Raw genomic sequence first — 24,855 nt, forward strand, 5'->3', positions numbered from 1 at the left:
GCCAATTCCATCAGTTGCTGTATTGTAGAGGTATTTACCACTAGACGTAATTCTTCTATGGGTAGTAGAATATACAGTGCATTTGGGGAGCGCCATACAGCCAACAGGGGATGTGGTGGCCAACCTATAGGCGATGTGCACAAGGCTTAACCATAGGACTGCCTCGGAGACTCCTATTCTAATTGTTCTACACTTTTACCTAATGTTCATTGGCGTGTACAAAGTAACTCGGGTGTGGATATGAATTTATTAAAGCAGGAAACCAAGTGAGACTCCATGAACAGCAGAACCGGAGGTCAATGTTATTACCGAACATTTTTAGCGCTACATTAACTCTGTGACTTCATGTTCTTTCTTATTTGCAATTTGCATCATTAGTTCTGGCCCCATAAAAGTGTACCAGCCGAACAGACGAGGACAGGACTGGTATGTGGGTCAGCGCTGGTTCAGCGGCGTTGTAAAAGTCCCTGTTCTTCCGAGAGATCGCATGGCACAGGTTTCCAAGTACGCATCAATTATTGAGCGCTCCTGTTGCATAATTAAATCCCTCATCGTTATATTTCTGCTGCATTTTATTGACCAAACTATATTACAACTTGGAAATTCAAACAGCGAAGATGAACTTTCGGGGTTTACCACATGGGTATTATTCGGCTAGGTTCAGCTTTGACGCACTGTCTTGGACATGTAGAATTTGTATTAATAGTAATTGTATTAATTTGAGCTGTAGCTCATTCTTGGCTTAGGAGTCCAGTGGGAGGTCCTACAGGCATTGTCAGGACTGCCCGCTAGACTCGTCAGATTAGGACTGCCCGCTGGACTCGTCAGATTAGGACGGCCCGCTGGACTCGTCAGATTAGGACGGCCCCCTGGACTCGTCAGATTAGGACGGCCCACCGGACTCTTCAGATTAGGACGGCCCGCCGGACTCTTCAGATTAGGACGGCCCGCCGGACTCTTCAGATTAGGACGGCCCACCGGACTCTTCAGATTAGGACGGCCCACCGGACTCTTCAGATTAGGACGGCCCACCGGACTCTTCAGATTAGGACGGCCCACCGGACTCTTCAGATTAGGACTGCCCACCGGACTCTTCAGATTAGGACGGCCCACCGGACTCTTCAGATTAGGACGGCCCACCGGACTCTTCAGATTAGGACGGCCCACCGGACTCTTCAGATTAGGACGGCCCACCGGACTCTTCAGATTAGGACGGCCCACCGGACTCTTCAGATTAGGACGGCCCACCGGACTCTTCAGATTAGGACGGCCCACCGGACTCTTCAGATTAGGACGGCCCACCGGACTCTTCAGATTAGGATGGCCCACCGGACTCTTCAGATTAGGACGGCCCACCGGGCTCTTCAGATTAGGACGGCCCACCGGACTCTTCAGATTAGGACGGCCCACCAGACTCCTCAGATTAGGACGGCCCACCGGACTTCTCAGATTAGGATGCCCCCCAGACTCCTCAGATTAGGACTGCCCACTGGATTCCTCAGATTAGGACTGCCCACTGGACTCCTCAGATTAGGACTACCCACTGGAGTCTTCAGACCCAGAATGAGCAAAGGTTCAAGTGAATACATGGCGATTGTACTGAATTTTTCCCTTCTCTAAAGTCTACATCAACCTACTCAACTAATTTTACTCTAAAATATGGTGTCTGCAGGTTGGACATCATTTTCAGCTCCACGGGTTCTCATTAATTTACTATTGGCACAATGGATAGATGAAAAAAGATTTCTGATATCAGGTAAAAACACCTGATGAAGTGGACGGTTCATAACTGAAATTGTAGTTTTCTCAAGGTGAACATTAGACATCATCTTCATTGGATAATGTGGACGATACGATACATCTATCCATTGTGCCATTCCTGACCAAACCCAGATGAGCAATCGGAGAGAGGTCTGGCAAGCCAATCATCCTCGGGTTTATGACAGGTGCTTATGGCTCATCATATCATCATACAACTAATAGTAACTTACCATATTCTCTTCAAAAAGACAAGAAGGCGTTACCCCTTAAATGTGTATTTAAATTTACTATTGGATCGTATAATAACATGCGATTTGAGCTGGACCTCTTTACCACCCTCAGCCTAATGTCAATTTGACCTTGAGCTGATGACTTGGGAAATCTAAGACTAATTAGTTGCTAGGGACCTGGGGCCCGATAATCACAATAAAAACACCCTGGTTACTATGCAGCGCTTCCCTAGCAACCAGCCTGTCTCAAGCGGTTGGTTGCTGCCAAACCCCACAAACATTGATATTTGTTCTGATATCAGAAGAAAGCTTGAGATATGCACATTATAGGCCTTATCAATGGAGGAAGCACGACATAAAGACTAGTGAGGCTCCTTCTTCAGGTCCTCATCGTTCATTAGGCCCTCTTTAAGACGTAACTTTATAAAATAGCTACAAAAATTGCCGCACTCTCTCTTTCTGGAGGATCCGCTACCCCCATGACACATAGACAGCATGTTGCTAGCAATAGTCACGGTGTAATACTTCATTTTCCCTGTGGTGGCGCTGCGGAGAAATCGAGAAACGCTTCCTTCTATGTGGCTGTCTTTTCTGTTTCCTATTACAAGCTGCAAATACATCAAGAAACTGCTATTCTAACATCTAACTCCATTTATCGAGCTGTTTTCCCCCTCTGTAATTAGAATTAATGACCAATAACGATGAATCAACTTCGCCAGCAGACAAATTTGCACAATTAAAGATGACATTTTACGTGAACAACAGGAAAAGGCCTTAACGGGGTGAGGCGGGTTCACTGCAGGCGAAAACCTAGTTTGCATATCACACAGGATTAGATTTGAGTATTCGGCATTATTCTGCTTCCGTCCCGAGGTTTGTTAACCTGTTGTCTTCTTCTCTCCCGCAGCTCAGCTGGTGACCAGCTAAGAAGCCGTCGACTTGCATCACTATGTGGAGTTGTGAAGATTTTAATTATACCGACAACAACCAAGAGCAGCGCTTGTGCCATGATTTCCACCTCGTCCTCTTCATCTTCTCCATCCTCTACCTCATCGTTTGCTTCCCGACCAGTCTGTGCTACAACGTGCAGCTCGTCCTCGTTAATTTATATAACAAAGCAACTATGACTATGCCAGATGTCTATTTTGTGAACATGGCCATCGCCGGACTGATCATCAACGCTGTAGCCCCGGTCTATCTTCTAGGACCAGAATACACCAAGTGGTCCTTTTGGAGCTTCGGGAATGAGGTTTACATCACATTACTGATTCTCTTTAACGTGTCGTCTTTGGTGATCATGTATTCTACGACTTTGCTCAGCTTGGACTATTACATAGAGTGTGCTCTGCCAAGAACGTACATGTCCAGCGTCTACAACACCAAGCATGTGTGTGGCTTTATCTGGGGTGGAGCGGTGTTGACTAGCTTCTCCTCACTGCTCTTCTACATCTGCAATCACGTCTCCACCAAAATCATCGAGTGCTCCAAAATGCAAAATCGGGAGGCGGCCGATGCCATCATGGTCCTCATTGGATATGTGGTGCCAGTTCTTGCAGTACTTTACGCTTTGGTGCTCATTTTGCAGATACGTAAGGAAGCAACTCCTCTTGACCAGGACTCGGGTCGACTGGACCCGTCAGTGCATCGGCTGTTAATTGCCACCGTCTGCACACAGTTTATTTTATGGACGCCATATTATGCCACTCTAATGGTAAACACTTTCACGGACATTCACGTGAAGTCCACTGACCACCGTTTCATGAGGACATTTCACTTCATTGAAGGACTCTCGAGCTTCTTGGCCTTTTCAAGCAGCTTTGTCATACCTCTATTACACAGACATATTAACAAAAGCTTTCATAGTAAATTACAGAGGTTGCTTAAAAAACTGCACTGTGGGGATCAGGGGTGCCCGCACGAGCGCACGGTAGTTCAGCAGGTGATGACTTAAAAACTTAGGCCCCAAATGGTATTACATGTGATCCTCCACTAATAGTTAGTGAATCGAGGGAGGTATTGTTTTAGCTTTGAGCCTTAGCATGACCACAGATCAATTATCCTAATTCATGTCACCGGATTATCTATACTTGTTTAATCCTAATTATGAAAAACCTTTATATACTGACATGTTTAAAACTTGCTACGAGCCCATGGTGGAAAGGGCTAAAAAAAAAAAAAAAGCTTACGAGGTGCCAAACCCTTGCGCTCGACCCATCCACATATCCAAGAACGGACTTTCCAATTTGTAAATTTGAAGTTACCGCCAGACATTTCTTTGCAAAGTTTTATTGGCAAAGACGGAAAAATAATAGAAAAGAAGGACATCTCGTGGCTGAACGTTCTCCACGATTAACTGCAAAGCACTTTGATACTGTAGAAAAGTATTATATTCTCATTAACACAGTGTGAAGTTGTCTTATTCTAATGTATGCAACCAGCTTTCTATAGTTTGACTACTAAGTGAAGAAAATGAGCAGATACCCAGTAGTTGTATCGATAACCGGATGAAAATTGACTTTTTTTTTTCAGTATTTTTAACAAAACCAGGATAAATAATAAATCATGTTGATGAAGGACAAGTAAGTGACTGTGGATTCAAATGGTATTTATGTAATGGTTATGCGGAAATGTGGGGCGCAGACTCACCCCGATCACTCACTGCGGTCTGTAGTCTACATTTCATCTATATGAGCTGACATACAAATTACACATAATTCCTTGACCCAGTTATTGCCAGATAACGTTATTACAGTCCCAGGCAACATGATTATTCTACATTCCTGGTAGAATTCTTGTCTAGCAGTAAATGCCACATGCTTGGCAGCTAGAAAAAAAAAAATGTAAAAAAAAAATTCAAAAGCTAAAAAAAAACAAGTTTTACATGAAGGGTCTGCTAATAAGTCACTCAAGATAAGGATTGATGAACCAAAAAAAAAAAAGTCACCTGTACACAGACCGGTTTTAGATGAAGTGGGGCCCTGGGCAAAACTTTAAAGTGGGGCCCCAAATGCTGACATACCAAACACACAGAAACATTTCAGTTGTATTTAGGATATTTGCGCTGAGTTAAGGATGTTAAAGGAGCGTGATCAACAATATTGAAGTAGTTTGACACTTGTTTCCCAGCCTCTTTACACCAGTTGTGGAAGAATGATGGGCACCGCACGATCACTAGTAGATTAATTGGTCCCCATACAGTATCATGGTATCAGCAGCATATCCGCAGCTTACACCGGCGATGTGCCGCTGAGAACAATGATTGTTGTTCTGGCATGAACAATTCAATCACTTGATGACTAGGCAGCATTTTCTTTTAGTATAATGCACCCGATAGTCCTCCACATAATATAATGCAGCCCATAGTCCTTCATATAGTATAATGCACAGCCCATAGTATTCCATATTGTATAATGCACGCATCATAGTCCTCCATACAGTATAATGTGCAGCCCATAGTCCTTAATATAGTATAATGTACCCCATAGTCCTTCATATGGTATAATGCACAGCCCATAGTACTTAATATAGTATAATGCTCCCATAGTCGTCCATATTGTATAATGCATGCACCATAGTCCTCCATACAGTATAATGTGCAGCCCATAGTCCTTAATATAGTATAATGCACCCCATAGTGCTTCATATGGTATAATGCACAGCCCATAGTCCTTAATATAGTATAATGCACGCACCATAGTCCTCCATATTGTATAATGCACGCACCATAGTCCTCCATACAGTATAACGTGCATCCCATAGTCCTTGATATAGTATAATGCACACCATAGTCTTCCATATAGTATAATACATAGCTCATAGTCCTCCATATAGTATAATGGTCCCATAGTCCTCCATATTGTATAATGCACCCCCATAGTCCTCCATATAGTACAATGCACCCCATAGTCCTTCATATAGTTTCATGCGCTCCCCATAGTGTTGTATAAAATACAATGCTGCCCCATAGAGTACAATGGGGCCCCATAAGAGTACAATGCGGCCCCATAGAGTACAATGCGGCCCCATAGAGTACAATGCAGCCCCCATAGAGTATAACGCGGCCCTCAATAGAGTATAATGCAGCCCCATAGAGTATAATGCAGCTCCATATAGTATAATGCAGCCCCATATAGTATAATGCAGCCCCATATAGTATAATGCAGCCCCATATAGTATAATGCAGCCCCATAAAGTATAATGAAAAAAAAATACAAAAACAATACTCAACTATCCCTATTCCCCCGTTGATCAGGTGTCTACAGCACATCTCCTCAGCAGCGTGACATGCAATGAAGTGATGTAATCAATTCAAACCAGTTGTTGTTTAATCAGCATTTAAAGTTTGGGTTTCATAAGCTTTCGGGCATAAGGACAAAACTGTGGGTAGGGTCTTCAGTTCCTGCACGGCCCCTCCACCTGTCTCTGGTGTCTGTATTTCCCTCCTGTTTCACAGTTTGCAATGGCGCTGTCCTCGCTGCAGGTGGCGGTTGCACAGATTGATTTCCCAGTAGTCTTCAATAAAATGACGGTGGTGGCAGCGCATGAGATTTAGATCTCGTCCCAGTGACAAACCGATATCTCAATCTGCACATGCTCCGCCACTGGCGCCATTGTACTGAAGACCGCCGTGAGGTTAATCTGCGCACGCACTGCAACCAGCGCAATTTTATGGAAGACCGAAGGGAGATCGATTTGCACGAGCACTACAAACTTTAAAATAGGAGGAAAATACAGTTACCAAAGGCAGTGAAGGAGGCTGGAAGAACAATAAAAGTGCAATAGGGTCTTACCGGGTGGGGCAGGATAAAAGTGCGAGGAGGTGATGGAGAAGTCGAACGACTTCGAAATGCGTTAATAAACCACATAGAAGCCTCTTCGGTCTCCTGGAATCTTCAATTGGCTATCATCAGCAGGGCAGTAGATACCAGAGGCAAATAGAGGGAGCGGGCAGAAGCCGAGGACCCTACCCACAGTACCGATCCTATCCACGGAAAGCTTAGGAAACCCAAACCTCAAATGCTGAGAAAACAACAACCAGGATGCCTGTTTCATCATTAAAGGTGTCTATTGAATCTCTATAACAGCGCCATTACGGCCATGATTTTACTTTAACATGCCAAATCATGTTGACAAGTTCTCTTTCTAGGAAAGCCAATCGTCCTGTGAAAATGATATTCTATGTGCACAGAACGATCATAAAAAAGCAAATCATCCATTGAAAAGGGTATTCAATGTGCACAGAACGATCACAAAAAAAGCAAATCGTCCTGGAAAAATGATATTCTATGTGCACAGAACGATCATAAAAAAGCAAATCGTCCTGTGAAAATGATATTCTATGTGCACAGAACGATCATAAAAAAAGCAAAGCGTCCTATGAAAATGATATTCTTTGTGCACAGAACGATCATAAAAAAAACTAATCGTCCTGTGAAAATGATATTCTTTGTGCACAGAACGATCATAAAAAAAGCAAATCTTTCTGTGAAAAAGATATTCTATGCACACAAAACGATCATAAAAAAAACTACCAGTAATCGTCTTGTGAAAATGATATTATATGTGCACAGAACGATCATAAAAAAAGAAAAATTGGACTGTAAAAATGATATTCTATGCACACAAAACAATCATAAAAAAAAGTAAATCGTCCTGTGAAAAAGATATTCTATGCGCACCGAACGGTCATAAAATATTCTATGTGCACAGAACGATAATAAAAAAGGCAAATTGTCCTATGAAAAGATATTCCATGCGCACCGAACGATCTATTACCATCCTCTGAGCATGGAAGTGCGGTCGGCTTATTTAAACAGTCCATCTAACGTCATCATTGCACCTTACCGATCGTTTAAATGGCCGCCATCGGCGAGTGTAAATGCAGTATGGGACATATATTACGGTATATAGTTCTGTAAACCTTGTTATCCACTGTTGCTCAGATCTCTCAATATATCGAATGCAGGAATTAATGTTTTTATTTTGGATGCCATGGCTATATCCATAGCATATGAGTATCCATAGAACTTATGTCAGTAGTACACAGTACCATTCTAAAAATCTATGCGCCATTATCTCCCTAATATGGTGGCACATGGATTGCCATTGGCCATATATTAGAAACCTGATGCCCTCGGCATATGCTCGGTATAATGAGCTGTGTGCGGCATTTTGGGACACGTGACCCATGTTACATGCTGCATATTTTGAGAAGGCGGCCAACGAGAACGATCAACGTCATCTAGGGTTATAGTCCAGCCTTCCTTATCTATTCAGCTTGTGGAGGAGACCAGTCAGTCTCGAACAGAAAAATAAATAGGTTATATATTAGGCCGGGTTCACATCACGTTTTGGCCCCATGTTTGTAACTCCACCCAGAGATCCCTCCAAAAAACGGGATTCGGACGTGCCCCCAACGGAGTTGTAGACTTAAGTCATGAACGTGAGGCCAAGTGAGGGTGAACACACCCTTACTAATATTGTTCTTGATGACTTGCAAGAGAACGAGCCTTCCGTAAAAGCTTCACCAAAAGGCAGTAACCATTATCAATCAGCTCGTAGATAAGTAGAATACTCCGATATCTCATGGGACGCTGTGTGTGATAGGACCACCACACACTGTCACGTACTGTGGACTAACGGGGAAGTTGTGGCAGCAGGAACAGGTTCTGACCTGAGGTACCACCAATCGAGTCGTGGACCAACGGGGAAGCTGTGGAAGTAACATAGTAACATAGTTAGTAAGGCCGAAAAAAGACATTTGTCCATCCAGTTCAGCCTATATTCCATCATAATAAATCCCCAGATCTACGTCCTTCTACAGAACCTAATTGTATGATACAATATTGTTCTGCTCCAGGAAGACATCCAGGCCTCTCTTGAACCCCTCGACTGAGTTCGCCATCACCACCTCCTCAGGCAAGCAATTCCAGATTCTCACTGCCCTAACAGTAAAGAATCCTCTTCTATGTTGGTGGAAAAACCTTCTCTCCTCCAGACGCAAAGAATGCCCCCTTGTGCCCGTCACCTTCCTTGGTATAAACAGATCCTGGTATAAACAGTGGGAACAGGTTCTGTCCTAAGGGACCACCAATCGAGTCCTGGACCAACGGGGAAGCTGTGGCAGCAGGAACAGGTTCTGTCCTGAGAGACCACCAATCAAGTCATGGACCAACGGGGAAGCTGTGGAAGTGGGAACAGGTTCTGTCCTGAGAGACCGCCAATCAAGTCATGGACCAACGGGGAAGCTATGGCAGCATGAACAGGTTCTGTCCTGAGGGACCACCAATCGAGTCGTGGACCAACAGGGAAGTTGTGGCAGAAGGAACAGGTTCTGTCCTGAGGGACCACCAATCGAGTCGTGGACCAACAGGGAAGTTGTGGCAGCAGGAACAGGTTCTGTCCTGAGGGACCACCAATCAAGTCGCTTTAGAATCACCAGGTTTTTGCTACACCATCTTAGAGCAACATGATGTAGGGGCAGAGACCCCCATTCCAGCAATGAGTCACTGACTAGGTTGCTTGCTGTAGTTTTAATAAAATCACAGTTTTATCTCCCGCAAATCTCTGAATGCTAAGCTCTGTATAACCTCGCCCATACCACTGATCTTCAGCTTTCTAGCTTTCTGTGCATACTGCGCATAGGCAGAAAGCTGCCAATCAGTGCTATGTGCAGCTCATAATCATGGAATACTACATGGCAGCAGATTTAATAGTCCTCTAGTGATAATCTTCTGCTGATAAAACTGTGATTTTATCAATACTAAAGCAGGGAGGCCAGTAAGTGAAACATCGCTGGAATTAGAATCTCTATCTCTACATCATGATACTCTCAGATTGGGTAGCAAAAACCTGGTGACTGATTCCCTTAAATGTGAACAGTATTTTCAATAAACTTTGCATAAATCAATACCAATCAGACCAATATAAGAAACTTTGCAATAAATCTTATCAGAGAAATATGTTTCCTTCCCCCTTATAAGATAGTTTTTCCATTCCCCCAATTCCTGAACTAATCATCTACTTAGAAAAAATCAGATAAAATAAGTCATGCTCTGGCAACTGTGGCATCATGCAACTTATCCCACTATATTTTATGGCTAAAGGAAGGAGCAAGGAGCAGAGTGAGGAAACAAGCAGGTGAATCACAGAAATATCGTGCTGACTATAAAGGAAGGAGTGAGGAGTAGAGTGAGGAAACAAGCAGGGGAGACACAGAAAGAGCGTGCTGACTATAAAGGAAGAAGGAGTGAGGAGCAGAGTGAGGAAACAAGCAGGTGAGACACAGAAATATCGTGCTGACTATAAAGGAAGAACGAGTGAGGAGCAGAGTGAGGAAACAAGCAGGTGAGACACAGAAAGATCGCGCTGACTATAAAGGAAGAAGGAGTGAGGAGCAGAGTGAGGAAACAAGCAGGTAAGACACAGAAAGATCGTGCTGACTATAATGGAAGAACGAGTGAGGAGCAGAGTGAGGAAACAAGCAGGTGAGAGACAGAAAGATCACACTGACTATAAAGGAAGAAAGAGTGAGGAAACAAGCAGGTGAGACACAAGATCATGATGACTAACAAGCCTTTTCCTTCACTCCAGTGCTGGATTCACATCTACAATGTTCACTACTGCTGTGTAATATCCTCCAGGCTGCTGCTTGTTTGTCTCAGTGTGCTAATAAAAAGAATGAAAAGCAGGAATCCCTCTCTGAGGGCTGTGCTGTGCATGGTAGATCATTGCAGCTAATCTCCTCTCAACAGCTCAGAGTAGAATGCAAATTAAAGATTAAGTCTGCGCAGGAAAAAAAAATGGAAAAAATGCACGATACAAAACATACAATGGCCAGATACAGTGTTATTGCTCATGTACACACACAGGGCAGCTTAGTCTGAAAACCTACTTGAAAGTATGGCTCCCCTCTAAGTTGATACCTCCTTCACGTTGTAGTTACCACACACATTATCCACATAATGCTTGTAAGCTCAGTATGACCATAATTTGCAGTCACAAGAAATTTGCTGAAACTTGGAGATACTGAAGACAAGAAAAGCCAACTAACCAAGTAGGAGACCATGAAGGACATCAAATCAACAGACAGTAGACCCAAGCGGTAGCCTTTCCTCTGGTCACCTACAATGCAAACCTGTCCGTGATGTCTCCTTGCAGCCTTTTGTGGTTCAATGTCAATGCACTGACCATAATTTGTCAGGAACAATTTCTTTAAATCTTACACTGGTTTATTACAAATACTGCCTAAACCAGTGTAACGATAGCAAAGCAAACCCGGCCTTCCTGGCCTAACAGGGAAACAAAAGCCTAATGTATGGCACCGCCCTTGTTGCCGCGGGAGTCCGACCACTTCAGGTTCACACAAAAAAAGGTTCAACTTCCTTTGAGCATTTATCTACTGAACTTCTCCCACTCTACATCTGTCCAATCAACCCAGCACTAAACATGGCTGATTAACCCCCCTCAGCACTTGGTGTGCTGGAGCATTTGCTAGGTTGCGATCACTGAAGCGAACACCTTTATTGAAAACATTCCTCCCCTCCAGTACTTCGTCACAATATATTATATACACATACATACTTGGTCTTTAGCGTGTTCTTGATATGTACATAACACGCCTCTGGTCCCTGAAACACAGTGTTATGTTTGCTGCTCAACATGACGCATTAGGATTTCAATGATCAATCCAATTAAAATAGAGTTTCTCTACGCCCGTGGTTTCCGCATTAATTTCGCCCGGACGACTGCTCTCTGGTAGGAAGAGAAATCGATACTGGAAACCACATGGAGGAATCAATCAGAAGAAACTACTTATAGACGAGTATATAACAAGATAATGACAACCATACAAAAACCCGAAGTATTCTCCTGATACATAGGAACAAGAAAAGGATAACTTGGGTCAAAATATCCATTTTCAAACACCCTAACAGTATTTTCGAATTAATAGAGAGCACCGCGGTCTATCCTAGGGAAGAGCATCTAAGAAAAGTTTCTTATGGAGGAATCGGTTTGTCTGTGCAAATCAATGGTTTTCCATAAGAACGGTGTAATGCTTCATTTCCCCTGTGGAGGTGCTGTAGGAAAACTGAGCACTTGCTGTTGGTTCTTCTACAAAGTACAGATCACTGTTCATCGAAAAGTCAAATATTCTGTCCTAAACAGACAATCCTGTACTGGAGCAAAAAAAAAAAAATAATCTCAGAAAATCTAGCTGTGTGAACAGCAAAGTGGATTTCCCCATTGAAATCAATAGGAAGGGTATCTGAAGTGGTTTTACATGGATTTTTAAAGAAGATCCACTTCAAAATCCATTTTTCAAAAATCCCTTTGTGAAAAATAACCTAACTGTTCAGAAACCAAAGTGCCTAGATATTAAGGTGAAAAAATAGGGGAGGAGGGGGATGCAGCTGCAGTCTTTTTGTTTCAAATTCATTTAGCGTTACGTTACTAATAAGGAACCTGGGATTAAGGCTGAAAAATACCAAAATTGATACATTTTTAATGAAAGAGGTTGTCTGCAGTCACTGTGCGCATCTGGTATTGCCGGTGTGCGCAGGCATTCATGTGACCGAATGCGTGCGATTTGCATATTTGCGGTCTTGTGTCGACTAAACGTGATTGACTTTTCTCAAAGGGGTTGTCCGGTCTTAAGCTACAAGTGTGCAGTCCCCTCTATGCGAGTACGGACTTGTGAATCCTCACATCACACGCACTACGGCCTGTGAGGATTCTCCGATGCTGGGAGTGGGCGGTCATGGTTTTGCAAGAATACGTTTTTGCATATGTCCGGTCACATTCCGACTAGACTGTATCCGACCTCACTCAATGCACTTGCATTGAGCGAAGCTGTGCTCGTCTAGTCGGCATGTGACTGCATATGTATGCAAATTTTGGGTTACTTCTAAATATTCACAAGACAAAACATGGGATACTGTGACTCCTTGACTAGATTGACAACTACTAATTTATACGTATGTGTAGATGATGAAGATCCCAGACATGTACTCTTCGTAGCTCGGCTCTTCATGTTCAGTGGGGGGATGAGAAAGGGTTAAAATCCAGCGAAGGCCACATTTAGCGAGTACCTTAACTGGAGTCAAGTGCTTTGGTCAATTCAATTAGTACAATTTACAGCATATTCCATATCTTCCTAAACTTCTGCTTTAAGTTGGAGGTTCCCCCCGAGAATCCACCACGGCTTCTAGAATGTCTATTTCGAACTCCCCTTCTGGCTCTTCAAACCATCTGTCACTGAATCCCCCGCAACACATTGCAAGGTAATGGCACCCGATTCACATACATATTTAATGTGTAATTTCCCTGGAAACATACAGGAAAAAAAAAAAAGAAAAGAAAAAGGTCAATAGAAACTCTACTGCCGTCAACGACGCGCGTCAATAATTTACTATCTGCGGGAACAGCTAACGTGATGAGTGACATGTAAACAAACAGCACAAAACGCGCTCCGCTGTCCCGAAAACGATGCCAAGGAAGAAGCAAATGGTCTCCGCAAATATCACCCGGTTATAAACTATAATTAAAGAGCACAAGGAGTTCCTAACATGCGGGAAAATCTCATATCCTCATTTATGAAATCTCAAAAACGTGGCTCACGGATGGGCAGATGACACAACCAAGCTTTTGGCTAATACTGTTATACTGACGACTTATCCGTAGGCTAGGGTGACACGATCAGGTCAATTATGAAAATCACATTCTGATCCAATTCTCTCGAACGAGGAAAATATGAAAGAAGAAAAAAAGTCTCAATTTTATAAACTCTGTGATTGCGCGGAAATCAGACTGCAACCGCTACAAACTCAATGACTTGTATGGTCGAGTGCGACCACAAAATTGGATAAAACTCGTGCATGCAGCGATGATTTCCTTGAACAAACTCAGTCCGAAGAAAGAATCTGACATGTGCACGACCCCATGGAATAATATTAGTCCGGTGTTTTGTCGGATCACACTAGGACCGAAAATAAGGCCATGTGCACCTCCACCAGTCAGCTGTTATTGCCATTGATATGGCCAAAAGTGAACAGTAAATGAAGTGGAACATCACAGCTTTATTATACAAAACTTAATAAAATGTTTCAATATTAGGGGAAAATTCCTTCCCAATGCTATGTATGGAAATAAGACTAGTTCCCTGGATCAACTTCCCATCACAGTATCTAGTATCCATAACTTGTGGAATCAACCATTACAGCATCCTGTGGAATAGTTACAAAGTCTCACTGCTCTTACAGTAAAGAATCCTCAAGCTCACTGCTCTTACAGTAAAGAATCCTCAAGCTCACTGCTCTTACAGTAAAGAATCCTCAACCTCACTGCTCTTACATAATAGAATCCTCAACCTCACTGGTCTTACATAATAGAATCCTCAACCTCACTGCCCTAACAGTAAAGAATCCTCAATCTCACTGCTCTTACAGTAAAGAATCCTCAACCTCACTGCTCTTACATAATAGAATCCTCAACCTCACTGCTCTTACAGTAAAGAATCCTCAACCTCACTGTTCTTACAGTATAGAATCCTCAACCTCACTCCTCTTACAGTAAAGAATCCTCAACCTCACTGCTCTTATAGTAAAGAATCCTCAACCTCACTGCTCTTACAGTAACGAATCCTCAACCTCACTGCTCTTACAGTAAAGAATCCTCAACCTCACTACTCTTACAGTAAAAGAATCCTCAATCTCACTGCTCTTACAGTAAAGAATCCTCAACCTCACTGCTCTTACATAATAGAATCCTCAACCTCACTGCTCTTAAAGTAAAGAATCCTCAACCTCACCGCTCTTACAGTAAAGAATCCTCAACCTCACCGCTCTTACAGTAAAGAATCCTCAACCTCACCGCTCTTACAGTAAAGAATCCTCAACCTCACCGCTTTTACAGTAAAGAATCCTCAACCTCACTGCTCTTACAGTAAAAAATCCTCAACCTCACTGCTCTTACAGTAAAGAATCCTCAACCTCACTGCTCTTACAGTAAAGAATCCTCAACCTCACTGCTCTTACAGTAAAGAATCCTCAACCTCACTGCTCTTACAGTAAAGAATCATCAACATCACTGCTCTTACAGTAAAGAATCCTCAACCTCACTGCTCTTACAGTAAAGAATCCTCAACCTCACTGCTCTTACAGTAAAGAATCCTCAACCTGACTGCTCTTACATAATAGAATCCTCAACCTCACTGCTCTTACATAATAGAATCCTCAACCTCACTGCTCTTACAGTAAAGAATCCTCAACCTCACCGCTTTTACAGTAAAGAATCCTCAACCTCACCGCTCTTACAGTAAAGAATCCTCAACTTCACCGCTCTTACAGTAAAGAATCCTCAACCTCACCGCTCTTACAGTAAAGAATCCTCAACCTCACCGCTCTTACAGTAAAGAATCCTCAACCTCACCGCTCTTACAGTAAAGAATCCTCAACCTCACTGCTCTTACAGTAAAGAATCCTCAACCTCACTGCTCTTACAGTAAAGAATCCTCAACCTCACTGCTCTTACAGTAAAGAATCCTCAACTTCACTGCTCTTACAGTAACGAATGCTCAACCTCACTGCTCTTACAGTAAAGAATCCTCAACCTCACTGCTCTTACAGTAAAGAATCATCAACCTCACTGCTCTTACAGTAAAGAATCCTGAACCTCACTGCTCTTACAGTAAAGAATCCTCAACCTCACTTCTCTAACAGTAGAGAATCCACAACCTTACTACTCTTACAGTAAAGAACGTATGCCTGTGATTATGATAAAACTTTCTTTCCTGTAGACATAGAAGATGCCTCTTTGTCATGACGCGCCCACTAGATGGCTTCAGCCTATGAGTATGCATACCACATACATTACCGCTGATCCTGGCTCAGAAACCGGTGAATCCGCGGAGAGCACAGTGCACGCCCTAGGGAGATTTATACGTCTGCAATCTTTTCATTTTGGACCGGACTACCCCTTAAAGGTCGGTCAATAATGGAGTTTATGATCAGCATCTATCCAACCCCAATCACAATAGAAGAAGGTAACAAGGTCAGATCTAAGAGTAACCGGCACAAAATATAAATTTACCTTCCCTTTACATTTAAAGGGTTTGCAACTAATTTTAAAGCTATCACTTATCCATCGGAGAGGTCATAGCTTGCTGATTGCAGGGGTTCTGACTTCTGGGACCTCCAAAGCCCCGTCTGAATGAAGCAGAGGTCAAGCTCGTATACCTCCGCTCCGTTCATTGTCAATGGGATTGCTGGGGACAGCAGACCTGTGTTCTTGGGATCTCAGGAACCCATATAGGCTCCTTCCGGTGGCGGTTGCAGGTAACCGTAATGTTATCGTCAATATCTATGTACGGAATATGGAGCTCTACATAAACCAAAAGGAGAAACAATCACTATAAGTGTATGTTGAGAAATGCAAAGAACTATGACCCTATTTAGATAAAGTATAGAGAAGGGGTATTTAACAGTGGGTATCCCCTTTAAAGGGGGTTGTATGGACAGCGCCACTCGTGTTCATGGGCCATGCCTGGAACTGCAAGTCAGCTCCAGTCACTCGAAGAAATATCATGCGTTAAGAAACATTGTAGATTCTTTAAAAATGAGACCGAAATCAGGAAAATATCAGTCCTGTACACAGACAAGACAAACAAGTGAGGGGGGAAAAAAGGAAGCAGAAAAAGGCGTGATTGGGTTTAAAGGAAATCTGTCAGTAGGATCAACCCCTCTAACTGTCTATATGGACTTGTAGGTTACAGGAAATGGAATAAAATGACACCTTGATATCTGTGATCCGATGTCTTATTCCAGAGAAATCCATGTTTCTGTTAATATGTAAATTGGTTCTTAGGATCTATGGGCCGGACATAGATCTCCCCAACAATCTGCCTCCAGGGCTTATATTAAATTACAGGAGGTGTTCCCAGCGTGACACAGGTAGAGCAGACTGTCAGTCATTACATGTCTCACACTGGTTACGCCTCTTTTCATTTCTGGAGGCAGATTCTCAGGGAGATCTATGTCCGGCCCATAGATCTCAACAGCTCATAAATAAAAAAAAAATGTAGATTTCTCTGGAATAAAACATCAGATCGTAGATCCCAAGGTGTCATTTTATTCAGCTTCCTATGACCTACATGCCCATATAGACGGCTTAGGAGGGTTGATCCTACTGACAGATTCCCTTTCAAAGAAGCATTATGATCTTTTTCTATTTAGGTACAGCTACCACCTAGGTAGGTGATCGGGCTTCTTTTTCTTTTTTTTAGCAATTGATGGAGATTTCTGCCATCTATTGGTTAAAAAAAGAAGTCCAGAAATTCATACCTAGCAATTTTATGGACTTTTTACATTTATATATACAAAGTCATAATAATTAGAATTGCCTTTCATTGATAACCCTCATCATCTCCCGCCTTGACTACTGTAACCTCCTGCTCTGTGGCCTCCCCTCTAACACTCTTGCACCCCTCCAATCTATTCTAAACTCTGCTGCCCGACTAATCCACCTGTCCCCCCGCTATTCCCCGGCCTCTCCCCTCTGTCAATCCCTGCACTGGCTCCCCATCACCCAGAGACTCCAGTACAAAAGCCTAACCATGACATACAAAGTCATCCACAACCTGTCTCCTCCATACATCTGTGACCTCGTCTCCCGGTACTTTCCTGCACGCAACCTCCGATCCTCACAAGATCTCCTTCTCTACTCCCCTATTATCTCCTCTTCCCACAATCGCATACAAGATTTCTCTCGCGCATCACCCCTACTCTGGAACCCTCTACCACAACACATCAGACTCTCGCCTACCATCGAAACCTTCAAAAAGAACCTGAAGACCCACCTCTTCCGACAAGCCTACAACCTGCAGTAACCACCGATTGACCAAACCGCTGCACGGCCAGCTCTACCCTCACCTACTGTATCCTCACCCATCCCTTGTAGATTGTGAGCCCTCGCGGGCAGGGTCATCTCTCCTCCTGTACCAGTTGTGACTTGTATTTTTCAAGATTATTGTACTTGTTTTATTATGTATACCCCTCCTCACATGTAAAGCGCCATGGAATAAATGGTGCTATAATAATAAATAATAATAATAATAATAATAACAATTCGGCTGCCTGCAGCGACCGCTAAGGTGAGGCTACAGTTCCCATAGAGCTCAATAATAAATCTGTCTTCAGCTGGTTTCTCGGCTCCCCCTAGTGGTGGCTCTAAGCAGTAAAATGGCAGCGGGAGATTTGATCACTATACAAATACTGTGGCTCATCCACTAACACAGGGACGTTGTAGCGCACAGGGGTCACAGCATGAACACAGACTCAGACGTGGTACTGTAGCAGCGGAAGATTTGCTTCATCGATAAGAAAACTAAAAAAGGGAAATTTGCTGGAAACTTGCATCTGGAATAAAAATGTACAGAAAGTTTGAGTAAAGTAAAGGTGCACAGAAAATAAAAACAGGTTCAGCTCTGCTACATCTGTACCCAACAGCGTACTATGAAGGCTGAGACTACACAGGAGTCCTCGCGTTCCGGTCCTTTCTATCGTGGCATAATAAATGTAAACTAAAACTGCTAATTTATTAGCCTGCACTTATAAGTAACAAAAAGGAATAGAACTGCAATAAATGGCAGAATACGCAGACTGCAAAGTTGCTGAACACCAACTCCACATGGATTGCATAAAGCTAGGAGATGAAACAAAAGCGAGGGTTTCATAGCGCCATCAAGTGGCTATCTTGAGAACTACAGCAAACCAAACGAGGTTTACAAGGGTTAACGATTCCTGTCTATATACTTCCTTAAAGGCAAAGCGTGAGTTGTCAGCGACCGGGACAAGCCAAGTATTTTATGCCCCCCCCAACACTCCCTAAGTCCCTTCCATCAGTCCGGAATTTGAACCCCTTATTCCACAAGCACATGTATTGTATGTTAAGAAAATACTGAAGTAATTAAAACAAAGTTAAGATCACATTTCCGTATAATCCGTTTGTCTGCTCCGGATCCGGAACTCATGTGCAAAAGTTTCCGCTTTTATCAGTTTTGCAAACAGATGCAGAAGGTGTCCACTAATTATTGTGGGGTTTTATTACGTTAGCTATAAAAACAGAAAAAATTCTGCATGCAAGATTTGTTTTAATCATTCTAAAAGGGGATGACACCCGGCACCCGCCATCAGCTGTTCCCGGTGTCGTCCGGTGAGGGGAGCTCTGAAGAAGGACGTTAAGAGGTATAACTCTCCCAACAGAAGAAGCTCACCGACCGATTCTGAGCCAGCAAGATAAGTGCAACCATAGAAGACAAAGGTTGCACCATGTTTAAAGGGGTTGGATCTGTGCAGCGTTCATGAACGACGATGTTCTCCACCGATGCCTCTGCTAGCACGATCAAGGAGCACACAGTTTCTGTAGTTTCCGCTGGTGGCTCAGCCACGCCACCAAACAGAACTGTCAATCATCAGGAACACAATGATCCCACAGAAAGCGGAAGGCCGGAGGTAGAGGAGTGGTGTACCTCTGAAGATTTAAAGTCAGAGAATCAGTTGCTCCAAAAAATTGAGTTAAACTCTTCATAAAACTTTCTGAGGTCTCCTGATTCTGCTGCTTTTTTGTGAATCTCTCTTTGTCGCTCCATTGCAAAGATAGTCAGGTTTCTTGGTTATAGAGCACAGTATGTGAAATCTCTGCCTGGAGACCCAGTAGGTGTCTCTTTACAATCCTCTCTAAAGGAGAACGTAGAACGGATCAGCTAGAGAACACATAAGGAGAACGCAGAACGGATCAGCTAGAGAATGGAGAACAGATCAGCTACTAGAGAACACATAAGGAGAACGCAGAACGAATCAGCTAGAGAACATATAAGGAGAACCCAGAACGGATCAGCTAGAGAATGGAGAACACAGAACGGATCAGCTAGAGAATACATAAGGAGAACGCAGAACGGATCAACTAGAGAACGCATAAGGAGAACGCAGAATGGATCAGCTAGAGAACGCATAAGGAGAACGCAGAATGGATCAGCTAGAGAACGCATAAGGAGAACGCAGAATGGATCAGCTAGAGAACGCATAAGGAGAACGCAGAACGGATCAGCTAGAGAACACATAAGGAGAATGCAGAACAGATCAGCAAGAGAACACATAAGGAGAATGCACAACGGATCAGCTAGTGAACGGAGAACGGATCAGCTAGAGAAAACATAAGGAGAACGCAGAACGGATCAGCTAGAGAATGGAGAACACAGAACGGATCAGCTAGAGAATACATAAGGAGAACGCAGAACAGATCAGCTAGAGAACGCATAAGGAGAACGCAGAATGGATCAGCTAGAGAACGCATAAGGAGAACGCAGAACGGATCAGCTAGAGAACGCATAAGGAGAACGCAGAACAGATCAGCTAGAGAACGCATAAGGAGAACGCAGAACGTATCAGCTAGAGAACGCATAAGGAGACACAGAATGGATCAGCTGGAAAACGCATAAGGAGAACGCAGAACGGATCAGCTAGAGAACACATAAGGAGAACGCAGAACGGATCAGCTAGAGAACACATAAGGAGAACGCAGAACGGATCAGCTAGAGAATGGAGAACGCAGAACGGATCAGCTAGAGAACACAAGGAGAATGCAGAATGGATCGGATAGAGAACACATAAGGAGAACGCAGAACGGATCAGCTAGAGAACGCAGAACGGATCAGCTAGAGAATACATAAGGAGAACGCAGAACGGATCAGCTAGAGAACACATAAGGAGAATGCAGAATGGATCGGATAGAGAACACATAAGGAGAACACAGAATGGATCAGCTAGAGAACGCATAAGGAGAACGCAGAACGGATCAGCTATAGAGCACATAAGGAGAACGCAGAACAGATCAGCTAGAGAACACATAAGGAGAACGCAGAACAGATCAGCTAGACAACGCATAAGGAGAACGCAGAACGGATCAGCTAGAGAACGCATAAGGAGAACGCAGAACGGATCAGGTAGAGAACACATAAGAACGCAGAACGGATCAGCTAGAGAACACATAAGGAGAATGCAGAACGGATCAGCTAGAGAACGCATAAGGAGAACGCAGAACAGATCAGCTAGAGAACACATAAGGAGAACGCAGAACGGATCAGCTAGAGAACACATAAGGAGAATGCAGAACTGATCAGCTATAGAATGCATAAGGGGAACGCAGAATGGATCAGCTAGAGAACACAAGGAGAACGCAGAACGGATCAGCTGGAGAACACAAGGAGAACGCAGAACGGATCAGCTAGAAAACACATAAGGAGAATGCAGAACGGATCAGCTAGAGAACGCATAAGGAGAATGCAGAACGGATCAGCTAGAGAACACATAAGGAGAACGCAGAACGGATCAGCTAGAGAACGCATAAGGAGAATGCAGAACAGATCAGCTAGAGAACGCATAAGGAGAACGCAGAACGGATCAGCTAGAGAACACATAAGGAGAATGCAGAACAGATCAGCTAGAGAACGCATAAGGAGAATGCAGAACGGATCAGCTAGAGAACACAAGGAGAACGCAGAACGGATCAGCTAGAGAACACATAAGGAGAACGCAGAACGGATCAGCTAGAAAACGCATAAGGAGAACGCAGAACGGATCAGCTAGAGAACAGATAAGGACAACGCAGAACGGATCAGCTAGAGAACGCATAAGGAGAACGCAGAACAGATCAGCTAGAGAACAGATAAGGAGAACGCAGAACGGATCAGCTAGAGAACGCATAAGGAGAACGCAGAACAGATCAGCTAGAGAACAGATAAGGAGAACGCAGAACGGATCAGCTAGAGAACGCATAAGGAGAACGCAGAACGGATCAGCTAGAGAACACATAAGGAGAACGCAGAACGGATCAGCTAGAGAACACAAGGAGAATGCAGAACGGATCAGCTAGAGAACACATAAGGAGAATGCAGAACGGATCAGCTAGAGAACACAAGGAGAACGTAGAACGGATCAGCTAGAGAACACATAAGGAGAATGCAGAACGGATCAGCTAGAGAACGCAGAACGGATCAGCTAGAGAACACATAAGGAGAACGCAGAACGGATCAGCTAGAGAACACAAGGAGAACGCAGAACGGATCAGCTAGAGAACACATAAGGAGAATGCAGAACGGATCAGCTAAAGAACACATAAGGAGAACGCAGAACGGATCAGCTAGAGAACGCATAAGGAGAACGCAGAACGGATCAGCTAGAGAACACATAAGGAGAATTCAGAACAGATCAGCTAGAGAACGCATAAGGAGAACGCAGAACGGATCAGCTAGAGAACACAAGGAGAAAGCAGAACGGATCAGCTAGAGAACACATAAGGAGAACACAGAACGGATCAGCTAGAGAACACAAGGAGAACGCAGAACGGATCAGCTAGAGAACACAAGGAGAACGCAGAACGGATCAGCTAGAGAACACATAAGGAGAACACAGAACGGATCAGCTAGAGAACACAAGGAGAATGCAGAACAGATCAGCTAGAGAACGCATAAGGAGAACGCAGAACAGATCAGCGAGAGAACGCATAAGGAGAAAGCAGAACGGATCAGCTAGAGAACGGATCAGCTAGAGAACGCATAAGGAGAACGCAGAACGGATCAGCTAGAGAACGCATAAGGAGAACGCAGAACGGATCAGCTAGAGAACGCATAAGGAGAACACAGAACGGATCAGCTAGAGAACACATAAGGAGAGCGCAGAACGGATCAGCTAGAGAACGCATAAGGAGAAAGCAAAACGGATCAGCTAGAGAACACAAGGAGAATGCAGAACGGATCAGCTAGAGAACACATAAGGAGAATGCAGAACAGATCAGCTAGAGAACACATAAGGAGAATGCAGAACGGATCAGCTAGAGAACGCATAAGGAGAACGCAGAACGGATCAGCTAGAGAACACAAGGAGAACACAGAACGGATCAGCTAGAGAACACATAAGGAGAATGCAGAACGGATCAGCTAGAGAACACAAGGAGAACGCAGAACGGATCAGCTAGAGAACACATAAGGAAAATGCAGAACGGATCAGCTAGAGAACACATAAGGAGAACGCAGAACGGATCAGCTAGAGAACACAAGGAGAATGCAGAACGGATCAGCTAGAGAACACATAAGGAGAATGCAGAACGGATCAGCTAGAGAACACATAAGGAGAACGCAGAACGGATCAGCTAGAGAACACAAGGAGAACGCAGAACGGATCAGCTAGAGAACACATAAGGAGAATGCAGAACGGATCAGCTAGAGAACACATAAGGAGAACGCAGAACGGATCAGCTAGAGAACACAAGGAGAACGCAGAACGGATCAGCTAGAGAACACATAAGGAGAATGCAGAACGGATCAGCTAGAGAACACAAGGAGAACGTAGAACGGATCAGCTAGAGAACACATAAGGAGAATGCAGAACAGATCAGCTAAAGAACGCATAAGGAGAACGCAGAACAGATCAGCGAGAGAACGCATAAGGAGAAAGCAGAACGGATCAGCTAGAGAACACATAAGGAGAAAGCAGAACAGATCAGCTAGAGAACGCATAAGGAGAACGCAGAACAGATCAGCGAGAGAACGCATAAGGAGAAAGCAGAACAGATCAGCTAGAGAACGCATAAGGAGAAAGCAAAACGGATCAGCTAGAGAACACATAAGGAGAAAGCAGAACAGATCAGCTAGAGAACGCATAAGGAGAACGCAGAACAGATCAGCGAGAGAACGCATAAGGAGAAAGCAGAACAGATCAGCTAGAGAACGCATAAGGAGAACGCAGAACGGATCAGCTAGAGAACACATAAGGAGAAAGCAGAACAGATCAGCTAGAGAACGCATAAGGAGAATGCAGAACGGATCAGCTAGAGAACGCATAAGGAGAATGCAGAACAGATCAGCTAGAGAACGCATAAGGAGAAAGCAGAACGGATCAGCTAGAGAACACATAAGGAGAAAGCAGAACAGATCAGCTAGAGAACACATAAGGAGAAAGCAGAACAGATCAGCTAGAGAACGCATAAGGAGAATGCAGAACGGATCAGCTAGAGAACGCATAAGGAGAATGCAGAACAGATCAGCTAGAGAACGCATAAGGAGAAAGCAGAACAGATCAGCTAGAGAACACATAAGGAGAAAGCAGAACAGATCAGCTAGAGAACGCATAAGGAGAATGCAGAACGGATCAGCTAGAGAACACAAGGAGAATGCAGAACGGATCAGCGAGAGAACGCATAAGGAGAATGCAGAACGGATCAGCTAGAGAACGCATAAGGAGAAAGCAGAACGGATCAGCTAGAGAACGCATAAGGAGAATGCAGAACGGATCAGCTAGAGAACGCATAAGGAGAAAGCAGAACGGATCAGCTAGAGAACGCATAAGGAGAATGCAGAACGGATCAGCTAGAGAACGCATAAGGAGAATGCAGAACGGATCAGCTAGAGAACACATAAGGAGAAAGCAGAACGGATCAGCTAGAGAACGCATAAGGAGAATGCAGAACGGATCAGCTAGAGAACGCATAAGGAGAAAGCAGAACGGATCAGCGAGAGAACGCATAAGGAGAATGCAGAACGGATCAGCTAGAGAACGCATAAGGAGAAAGCAGAACGGATCAGCTAGAGAACGCATAAGGAGAATGCAGAACGGATCAGCTAGAGAACGCATAAGGAGAATGCAGAACGGATCAGCTAGAGAACACAAGGAGAATGCAGAACGGATCAGCTAGAGAACACAAGGAGAATGCAGAACGGATCAGCTAGAGAACACAAGGAGAACACAGAACGGATCAGCTAGAGAACGCATAAGGAGAAAGCAGAACAGATCAGCTAGAGAACACACCCTAGGAC

The 24,855-nt window shown here is 43.8% G+C and overlaps 2 protein-coding genes across 5 annotated transcripts in view; one reads left to right on the plus strand and one right to left on the minus strand.

Moving 5' to 3' along the window:
* GPR146 (G protein-coupled receptor 146) overlaps nt 1–4,574 on the plus strand; it is a 43,356-nt gene extending 38,782 nt beyond the window's left edge. For all 3 annotated transcript variants that reach the window (XM_069734286.1, XM_069734287.1, XM_069734285.1), the window contains exon 2: nt 2,899–4,574. In XM_069734286.1, the coding sequence (XP_069590387.1) occupies nt 2,941–3,942 (1,002 nt within the window). In that variant the 5' untranslated portion in view covers nt 2,899–2,940 and the 3' untranslated portion in view covers nt 3,943–4,574. The remainder of the gene's footprint in view (nt 1–2,898) is intronic.
* Nucleotides 1–24,855, minus strand: part of C7H7orf50 (chromosome 7 C7orf50 homolog) — a 257,785-nt gene that overhangs the window by 93,972 nt on the left and 138,958 nt on the right. The window lies entirely within an intron of this gene.

Source organism: Ranitomeya imitator, chromosome 7 (assembly GCF_032444005.1).
Source record: "Ranitomeya imitator isolate aRanImi1 chromosome 7, aRanImi1.pri, whole genome shotgun sequence".
Classification (NCBI taxonomy): domain Eukaryota; kingdom Metazoa; phylum Chordata; class Amphibia; order Anura; family Dendrobatidae; genus Ranitomeya; species Ranitomeya imitator.